Source organism: Fringilla coelebs, assembly GCF_963513975.1.
Source record: "Fringilla coelebs genome assembly, chromosome: 23".
NCBI classification, from domain to species: Eukaryota; Metazoa; Chordata; class Aves; order Passeriformes; family Fringillidae; genus Fringilla; species Fringilla coelebs.
Window position 1 is genome coordinate 567,174 of NC_140049.1, and position 8,279 is coordinate 575,452.

The following is an 8,279-nucleotide window of genomic DNA, read 5'->3' on the forward strand; positions in this document are numbered from 1 at the left end:
GTAAAGAAAATCCAGGAAATTAAAAACACATTTAACTTGTGTGTTGCAACATCCCTTGGACTTTGAATACTTTAATCTGTTGGACTAAGGCAGAGTTACAGTCAGCACTCATGGAGAGCTGGTGAACATCAGCTTTGAACCACAAACTTATTTCTGCTTTTAACGTTGGGTGAATAAAACACCTTTCCCACATCACTCACCCATCCAGTCCATCTCAGTATTTTGTTTTAGAACACTTGTTTTTCTCCAAGACTTGGAGCCAACTGCAGCAGATCCATGGGTTTAGAGCCCAAGCTTTTAGGCTTTGTATTTGCCAAAAACGCTGTCCATGGTGATTTTCTAAAAGTGTCAGAGCAAAGGGAAGGCAGCGAGCATCAGGAGCTGAGCAGCAGCACCTGGGCTCTGCTCCTGAGCTCCTGAGCAATCACTAAGTGACCTCGAAGAAGTCATTTCACCTCTCTGGCAATCCTGTAGAGCAAGGAGCACCTCCTCTTGCACGGAGGGGAGCTCAGTTCCTGACCCCCCAAAATGCCACAGGGAATTCTGGAGAGTGCCAGAGCTGCTGCTCCTCTTCAAGGAGCAGAACCTGTGCCAGAAACGCTTCAGGTGGAACAAAAGAGCAGGTGACAGAGAGCTTGTGGAAGTCCCTCCTCCTGTTCCCAGTCAGGTCTGTTCCTCTGTGTGTGTCCGTGTGTCCCTCCCCTCCCTGGGTTAAACCAGTGCTGCTCCAGAGCCTCAGCTGGGGAAGGTCCCCACCGCACCCCACGCTCCTCCCCACTCTTCAGCCACCACTGGGAGCTCCCAGGGGCTCCTTGGACCAACCAAGGCTCTAAAACGGTGTGATGGTCTATTTTTGATAAACCAGTATGGCATTCCAATGCAATGGTGTTTTCTTTAGGAGTTCTATGTTGTAAGAAGCTCTCAACCTGATTCTTTTCTATTTTCGTACTTTAAATGGGCTTTGCTTTACAAATGTCAGAGGACAGATACGAAATGTACTGGACACAACTGCAGGTAGCTTCATTTGAGAACAACTTTCTAGAAGAACCAAGTTTCCTGTTGTCTTCTTTTGGAATTGTAGTGCATATGTTGAAACTTGTATATCATTTACAGTATTGAGTCTTGTGCCACTGCTGTACCTGATGTATCCAATCCGGATTAAACAGAGTATGTGCCACAAATACCAACAGCATGCTGTCATTTCTTCTCAAAACCTTCTGGGAGGCTTTTCTGGAGAACTTTGGGTGTTGACCTAGGCCACTGGAGCTGCACTTAAATACTAATTAACTCTTCCCTAAGCAATCACTAAGGAAATCAGTGAGATGTCACAGGACAGCAATAATGCAGATACCGAAGTGCATCCCTTACAGTGTGCCCTCTGGGAATGTTACAAGTTGCAAAAATTCATCTTGGAAACACAATCATGCTGTCTTGGCCTTTTCCAACTACGCAAAGGGGAACCCCTTCCCTGGAGTCATTTGTGACACAAAGGGAGTAGGCAGGAACAAAGCACCGAAAGAAAAACTTCCAAAATTAGTGCAGTGGCAACCCTGAGCCAGCCAGCACTCCCATCTTTTCCTGCCCCAGGACAGCTCTGTACAAGCCAAACAGGAAATATCAATTAGTTTCAGCACTAATGGGTAATTCCATTTCTAATTAAAGCATTCCTGTAAGTGTGGGAAGTCTGATACTGTTGCACCCAGAGGGACAGACCAATTATGATTGCTGCACATTTTCTACATAATTAAATCCTCCACCACACAGCCTGCTGCACACCTTGCTATAGAAATGTTATTTATACAGCGTTAATTAACTGGATTTAATTTAGCAATTGAGGCATTGAGATGCTCCTTTCACTCTGCCACTTCACTGGGATATAAACAGTGCCTGGTGTCTACCAAGAGAATCAGGGAAAAGGGGATGATCACCAACCTGAACAGACCATGGAGCCTCACAGGGAATTCAGCTTCACCCAAGGGCCACAGGGAAGGCAAGGAGGCAAGAGGGAGGGCAGGCCCTGGCACAGGTGCCCAGAGCAGCTGGGGCTGCCCCTGGATCCCTGCAGTGCCCAGGGCCAGGCTGGGCAGGGCTGGGAGCACCTGGGACAGTGCAGGTGTCCCTGCCATGGCAGGGCTGGAACAAGGTCCCTTCCCACCCAAACCACTCTGGGATTCCATGAAATACAACTGGGATTGTTCTGTATTTTCTCCTGACATTTCTTATGTGGGAATGGCTGCCTTTTATCATATTTTTTTTTTTTTACTTTGGATTGTAAAGATTCCAACTGAGCATCCAGCTGTCTTTCTTTTCCTTTTATTAACAAATTGTAACACCATCACTGGACCTGTGTAAAACATTTACCAGACACAGCTGCTTATAAAAAGACACCATTTTCTCCATTTCAAACAACATCTGTCTCTTGTCAGTGTCCTTTAGAGCAGCCCTGTTGCCACAGCCCTGGTCCCAGCCAGCAGCATCAGGACATCAGTCCCCATCTCTGAGCAGCTCCTGGAGATAGACTGAGTTGGTGTGGTAGGCACTGAGGCAGCTCAAGTGCCAGTAACTCCTGCTGTAGTGGGACACTGCTGAGCAGTAGCTCTGCCAGGCCTCGTAGTAACATCTCCAGTAGTGCTCAGAGCTCCAGCCCTCATGTGCAGCGTCACCCCAGGAGCTGCAGCTCTGCTCCTCTTCAGCTCTGCTCGTGGCAGGACTGCAGAATTGATGCTTGGGGCTTCTCCTGGGTTTAGCATTTTGTTTTGGGACTTTCTTTTTCACTTCCTTTTTCCTGGGGCCGTGGGATGGCTCCCAAGGCTTCTCTGGTGTGGGACAGAAACCTGGGGGTCCCCGGCGTGCTGGGGGCACAGGGCCTGGCTCCTGTGTGTCTGACAAGGCCTCAGAGCAGGAGTTGTTGGCCCTGCTGTTGAAGGAACCCCTGGAGCTCCCTGAGCCATTATTGGCCCTGCTGTTAAAGGAACCCCTGGAGCTCTCTGAGCCATCGCTGTCAGCAGACACAGCCTCGTCTGCTGCTGTCTCTGGGCGATGTTCCATCTCTTCCCACTCCACATCCCCATTTCTGGGCAGCCCACGCTGCTCTCCTGGGCCTGAGTAACTTCTTAAAATCTCCACCTCTCTCTCTGACCCTTCTTTAATGAAATAATCATAATCTTCAATAAAATCTGAGAAGCTCCAGGGATTGGTGAGTTGGGTTTTGAAAGAAGACAAGCACGGAATCTTGGGAAGATTTTTTTTTAAGGCCTCCTCATCTGGAGCCTGAGTGCTGTGTTGTCCATCCATTCTGGAGATGGGTTTGACTTGGTTCCTCTGTTCTGTGTGACAGCTGGAAGTTTGGGGGGTTCTATTTTTCTCTACCTTTGCAGGATTTGTGCACTTTTTAATCTGTTTTGGCTTCGGAGTCTTTTTTGGCCTTTCTACAGAAGAATTATCCCTTGGAAGATTAGAGGGAGGCTGAGGTATGTCTGGAAAGCCATTCTGGACAGGCTGCAGCACTGGTTGCTCTGGTTTAGGACACACAGTGTCACAGTTCACCACAGGACCTGTGGGTATTGCAGGTTTAACTTCTACCTGCCCATCCTCAAACTGCTCCATCATTCCAGGGGGGATTGGCTCTGCACAGAAGAGAAACAAGCACCACTCAGTCAAGGGCATCCTTCCCTCTGGAGCTCACACAAGTACCCAAGAGAAGCTTCTCAAAACTGCATGTCAGACATCAGGTGAGGGCCACAAACCAGCCCCTTCAATTCTCAGAAGAGTCTAAAGAGCCACAACATTTCCTTCATGGGGGCACCAAAGGCTGCTCAAGACAAACAATGCTCCATTCCATGTTAGGAGCTGAGTGTGAAGAAGGTGGGCTAAAAGCAAAGCAGCCCCAGCAGAGAAGCCACACACCAGCCCCCTGGGCTTGTCTGAAGCTCTGACCAACAGGAAACCACCAAGCCCAGCTGCATCCCCAGCACAGAGCCCACCTGGCAGAGGAAGGAGCTGCAGGTTGCACTTCTGAGCAATTTTCATCATGGTGTTCTCCTCCTCCCCACGGCAGCAATAGGTCACAGCCAGCCCCAAGGTGCCTGTGGGACAGAACAGAGTTAACTGCAGGCCCAGCAGGGTCAGGCCCAGCCCAGCAGGGTCAGGCCCAGCCCAGCAGAGCCCAGCCCAGCAGGGCTGTCCCACCGAAGCGCCCGGCGCGGCCGATGCGGTGCATGTAGGTCTCCCAGTCCTGGGGCACGTCCAGGTTGATGACCAGGTTCACCTTCTCAGCATCAATTCCACGAGATGTCTGCAGCAAGGGAGGAGGAGAAAAGGGCATTGAGAGCTGAGTAACTCCCCAGAGCTTGAAATGAACCCAGAACCCCCGGGAGGCTGGAAGGGACCACAGTGGGGTCATGTCCAACCTCCCCAGAGTCACCCCAACACGTCTGGCACTCACAGCACGCTGCCCCTAGAGCAGCTTTCAGCTGCAGAGCAACAGATAAAGTGACAACTATTTTTGAGCCAGATCACACAATGGATTGGGTTGGATGGGCCCTAAAAGTATCTCCTCATTGCAGCCCCTGCCGTGGGCAGGCAGATGAGCAATGGGGGCGATTTCTAAACTCCGCTGTGACAATAAGTCACAGTCCATGGTGCTTGATCAGCACATTTATGCTCTCTCCAGTTCCAAGCCAAATCAAATCCTCTGAAGTAACTTTATGTGCAATACTCCTGCATGCTGTAAAATTTGCAGAGCAGTTAATAAATTTGAAATAGAATCTGTAAGAAGCTTGTTTGGAAGCAGTAAAAGCTCACCAAGTCTGTGGAAATCAGAACTCTGCAGTGGAATTGCTTTAATTTAGCCATGGCATCAAGTCGCTGATTTTGATTCATGTTGCCTAGTAAGATAAAAATTAGAAGCAGGTTACATTCTTCATCTTTATGCCCCTCACATTCTAGAAAACACTGCTTTGAATCATCAGAAATAAGTCAGAAACTTCTTCAAACAAAACCGGAAAACTCGGGTCACTCATTACAAAAACAATTCTTTTCCTTGTAGATTGAGTCTTAAAAGACCTATGAAGATTCAAATGCTATTCTCAGCCATTTAACTAGACGCCCTGCAAGGCAAGATTTAAGATATATTTTCCTGTTTTAGGTCACACTTATGCACAAGTTCAGGGGAAGCAGAAAACCATGAATGGATTTACCTGAAATGCACTCAGCAGGGAAGCCTCTGGATGTCAGTATTTCAGCCAGATGTTGAGCCCTGAGGGAACACACACACACACTGGAAACTGGAAATAAAACCAGGCCTAAGAACACCTGCCAGTCCTTAGGTTATTCTCTACAGCCAGGGACTGCATTCTGGTATTTTCAGTATTTCACACTGCATTCCTCAGGCTGCATTTCAGAGCTGAGGTTTGCAGACTGCTCGGAGGCCTCACAGCTCCCATAAATCCATCCATGGCTGGACATCACAAGCACTGCTCTCAAACCAGCTTTGTCCAGGTGTTATTGCAAATTACCTGCTGTGCAAATTTGAGAAGACTAAGGCTTGGTTGAAAGGAATCTTGCTGAACAACTCCTGCAGGTGCTGGGTTTTCTCCTCAAAAGTTTTATGTGGGAGGGGATGGGAATTCACGATTTTGTAGTACTGCTTCAGCCCTGAGCAGGAAACCAAAACAACAGATTAGGGGTTGCCACAAAAACACGCAGAACACAGAGTTCTGTAAACATGTGATACTGCAGCTGAAGGGAAACTGCAAACAGACACACATGAGAGCCTCCAAGAGAAGTTTTTTTTTAAAAAGGATGAAATTTTTTGAATGGATAGAAAAAGCAGAAAGTTCCATTTGTCATCGGTATTTTAAAAATACAGAATCAGAGAATGGTTTGGGCTGGAAAGGCCTTTAAAGACCTTCTCATTCCACTTCAAGATTCCCTACATCAACACTGGGAAGCAATATTCATAAATTGAGTAACTTAGATAGGGAAATTCCTAGAAAAAAATCATAGAGATTATGAATTATTATAATTCATAAATACATAGAAATTATGAAAAATCATGCATTCTAAAGGCACATGTTTTGGCTTTAGTGCCCTCCCCCTCATCTACTGCTGTCCATGTCACTGTAACCGCCTTATGTGCTTACCAAGAAGGGCTGGGTCCGTGGGGTTCAGCCTGACAAACGTGGGCTCCCTCATGTACCTGGTGAGAGCAGCAGCCAAGGACTCGGGGTAGGTGGCAGAGACTGCCAGCACCTGCTTATTGACTGGCAGGGAGGAGTAGATCCAGCTGGGAGACACAACCAGGGCAGTTACTCGCAGCAGGCACCTGACCTGAGCACTCACCACCAGGGGAGGGCTCTGCCTTACTTGACCTGCTCCTGGAAGCTGCCCTCCTCCAGCAGCTTGTCTGCCTCGTCCAGCACCAGGAGCCTCACGCTGGCCGTGCTCAGGTAGTCCAGCTCGATCAGCTGCTTGATCCGCCCTGCAGGGGGGGACAGACAAACAGCTCCCAAAACCTCACCCCAAACACCCTAACAATGAACTTCTAAAGTATTCTTGAGCCTCTGAGGCACTGAGGCTGTGCCCTATTAATGACAACAAGCACAGCCCTGCAGGAGGGGACAGACAAACAGCTCCCAAAACCTCACCCCAAGCACCCTAACAATGAACTTCTAAAGTATTCTTGAACTGCCTCTGAGGCTGTGCCCCAATAACGACAACAAGCACAGCCCTGCAGGAGGGGACAGACAAACAGCTCCCAAAACCTCACCACAAACACCCTAACAACGAACTTCTAAAGTATTCTTGAACTGCCTCTGAGGCTGTGCCCCATTAATGACAACAAGCACAGCCAGCCCAGCATCCCCAGGGCCGGTCACTGAACTGTGCAGGGTCACAGGGACGGCTGCTCCCTACCTGGGGAGCCCACAGCGATGTGGCACTTCTTCAGCCTGCTTCTGTCCTGGCTCAGAGGCGTGCCCCCGATGAACACATGGCATTCCAAGCCTTCCATTTTTATGCCAATGGTCGTGATCACGGCGTGGATCTGCACAGCGATCTCCCTCGTGGGAGCCAGGATCAGGATCTGCGAGGTGCAAGGGTTAAACGGGAGGCTCAAAGCCGCAGGATGGCGCTGAGAGCGCGGTGCTTCAAAGGGACCGCGGTGCTTCAAAGGGACCGCGGCGTCTCCCGGCCCCCGGTGCCGCATCCCCAGAGCAGCGGCTCCCTCTCCGGGCCGGCTCACCTGCGTGGCGGGGCTCTCCAGCAGCACGGCGTCCAGGGCGATGGTGGCGAACACGCAGGTCTTGCCGGTGCCAGACTTGGCCTGCACGATGAGATCTGCAAAGAGCGGCCACGGCGGTCAGGGCAGCCCCGGGAGCAGCCCCGGCCCGCGCCCCAGCGGCCCGCCCGCTCACCCAGCCCGCAGCGCCCCAGCGGGATGGCCTTCAGCTGCACCGGCGAGGGCCGATGGAAGCCGGCCGCCTCCAGCCCCGCCAGCACCGGCGGCGACAGCAGGAGAGAGCCGAAGTCGGAGGGGCCGCCGGGCAGCAGCACGTCCCGGGTGCGGAACCGGCCCGCCGCCTCCATGGGCGCCGCCATCTTGGCGGGGCGGGCGGGGAAGTCTCGCGAGAGGTGCCGTAATCCCGTGCCGGGCTAGCGCCGCCAGGGGGCGCCGTGCAGGGCCCATGGCGGCGGCTCCGCCTGAGGGCGGGCGGGCACGGAGCGGGCCCGGAGCGGGCACGGAGCGGGCCCGCTTCGGACGGGCCGGGCCCGCGAGCTCGCTACAGCCGCGGAACAGCCCCGAATCGCCGCTGAGTGCAGCTCCTGGCCCTGCACAGACACCCCACACCCCACCCGGTGCCTGGGAGCGCTGTCCGGACGCGCCCTGAGCGCCGGCAGCCCTGCGGCCGTGCCCATCCCCGAGCAGAGCGCACGGCCCGCAGAACGCGCGACTTTGAGAGCACAATAAACTCCTGCCAAAAATTAACAGCGCAGTATTCACTCAGCAAAGGGCAAGTGCGTTAATCTGTGTGTGCGTTACTTACTACCCTCTGTAGGCCACTTATTTGAAATCGTGGGTGGGTTTATGAATATCAGCTTTTATGGTAGCGCCCCAGAGGCTCTGGACGTGCAGCTTGCATTCATTGCAAGGGGATTTGGAAAATCTCCACAGTGGCTTCTACTGTACAAGCACATACACTGTGCCATTATTCTTACAGTGCTGGGCAGCCAAAATGAATTTTAATGGCTTTGGTGTATCACAGGCTTGGTCACGCCTT

At 51.5% G+C, this 8,279-nt stretch overlaps 1 protein-coding gene across 1 annotated transcript; it reads right to left on the minus strand.

The window, feature by feature from the left end:
• Positions 1-2,014: 2,014 nt before the first annotated feature.
• On the minus strand, positions 2,015-7,602 carry DDX20 (DEAD-box helicase 20). The gene is made up of 11 exons (XM_084220773.1): positions 7,416-7,602; positions 7,244-7,338; positions 6,916-7,084; positions 6,367-6,481; positions 6,144-6,286; positions 5,517-5,655; positions 5,199-5,257; positions 4,804-4,886; positions 4,189-4,294; positions 3,984-4,085; positions 2,015-3,626 (listed from the first exon to the last, which is right to left on the minus strand). Exons 1-11 carry the CDS (start codon positions 7,597-7,599, stop codon positions 2,485-2,487), a joined length of 2,337 nt encoding a protein of 778 aa, XP_084076899.1. The 5' UTR covers positions 7,600-7,602; the 3' UTR covers positions 2,015-2,484.
• Positions 7,603-8,279: the final 677 nt, after the last annotated feature.

What these genes read in the sequence shown, in the direction of transcription:
- DDX20 (XM_084220773.1), bottom strand. Translation starts at nt 7,599, where the DNA reads ATGGCGGCGCCCATGGAGGCGGCGGGCCGGTTCCGCACCCGGGACGTG. An exon ending in TGGAGAGCCCCGCCACGCAG is followed by an intron (nt 7,085 to 7,243) that starts GTGAGCCGGCCC and finishes TGCACCTCGCAG; the next exon opens with ATCCTGATCCTGGCTCCCAC. An exon ending in CCCTGCTGAGTGCATTTCAG is followed by an intron (nt 4,887 to 5,198) that starts GTAAATCCATTC and finishes TTATCTTACTAG; the next exon opens with GCAACATGAATCAAAATCAG.